Source organism: Morone saxatilis, unplaced genomic scaffold, assembly GCF_004916995.1.
Source record: "Morone saxatilis isolate NCDOM2014 unplaced genomic scaffold, NCSU_SB_2.0 Contig22, whole genome shotgun sequence".
NCBI classification, from domain to species: Eukaryota; Metazoa; Chordata; class Actinopteri; family Moronidae; genus Morone; species Morone saxatilis.
This window is the reverse complement of record NW_023339785.1, coordinates 22,254,568-22,255,576: the sequence shown is the minus strand read 5'-3', so window position 1 is coordinate 22,255,576 and position 1,009 is coordinate 22,254,568. Positions and strand designations below refer to the sequence as shown.

At 45.2% G+C, this 1,009-nt stretch overlaps 1 protein-coding gene across 2 annotated transcripts in view; it reads left to right on the top strand.

The window, feature by feature from the left end:
* The window catches only part of myot (myotilin), a gene marked incomplete at its 5' end in the record, with an annotated part of 8,690 nt that overhangs the window by 3,950 nt on the left and 3,731 nt on the right, over nt 1–1,009 (top strand). For both annotated transcript variants that reach the window (XM_035669916.1, XM_035669915.1), the window contains 1 exon segment: nt 313–446. In XM_035669916.1, coding sequence (XP_035525809.1) covers nt 313–446 — 134 coding nt within the window.

Sequence of the window (1,009 nt, the reverse complement as noted above, 5' to 3'; positions counted from 1 at the left end):
TACCTGCTCAGCACCAAATGACAGGCAAACAGTTATTATTAACTATCTTTACTGGCTAATTAGCTTTTAGCAACAAAATAGCCAGATCTTTCCATTAGGAGTTGGTAGAGACAAAACACAGAGCTAGAANNAAAAAAATCAGTTATTGCACATTTTTTATTAGTGTTTCACACAATAATATTTATGTTTTTAAACTGAACAGAGAAATTGGCCTGTGTGCCATCTTCTTCTGAATGCATCAGGACACTTTGGCCACCAAACTAACGGATGATGAAATGAACGTTTGAATGCCTCTCTCTGTTTTCTCCGCAGTCTGTATCAGGACGGTTCAGGCCGGCAGTGCTTGTTGATAGAGCGGGTGATGAAGTCGGATGCTGGTTGGTACACTCTGTCTGCCATAAATGAAGCTGGCATGTCCACATGCAACGCCAGGCTGGATGTAGGCAGTAAGTCCACTGTGTGTTTATCTTCTGATGCAAATTTGCTCAAAAGGGCCCATCTCCGCTATCTGTTGTACGAGATAGCCCGGTAGTTGCCATAGTAGCCCAGGCTGTAAAATCAAACAGCAGATGGAGAATGATGCGCGCTCAACGCTACAGTGAATCCAGCTCTACAGCCTGGAGCACGTCAAACAAATGCTGTGTTATGTGATCGAGCAGAAACTTGATGAACTCATGAGGCGTGGAGCCGTTCAGCTTTCCTCAAGAATACAACTTAATCACCGAGTCAGAGAGATAAGTCTGGAGTCCATCCACTGATGAGAGAGAGCTCAGCGGAGGAAAATACAGCACAGCTATCAGGTTTCTGCTCGATCACGTAACACACCATCTGCTCTGTGGAGAGGGAGCTGAGGGACAAAGAAAAACTACCTGACCCTCTCTCACACCTGAGCTGGACTGTAGATCTTATTAGCAAACCTGAACGTGAGTTTAGACCACTTCATCTGAACCAGGACTCAGTGGAGACACTGCAGTTGGACAGGACCTCACAACAGTGCAACAAAGAGGTT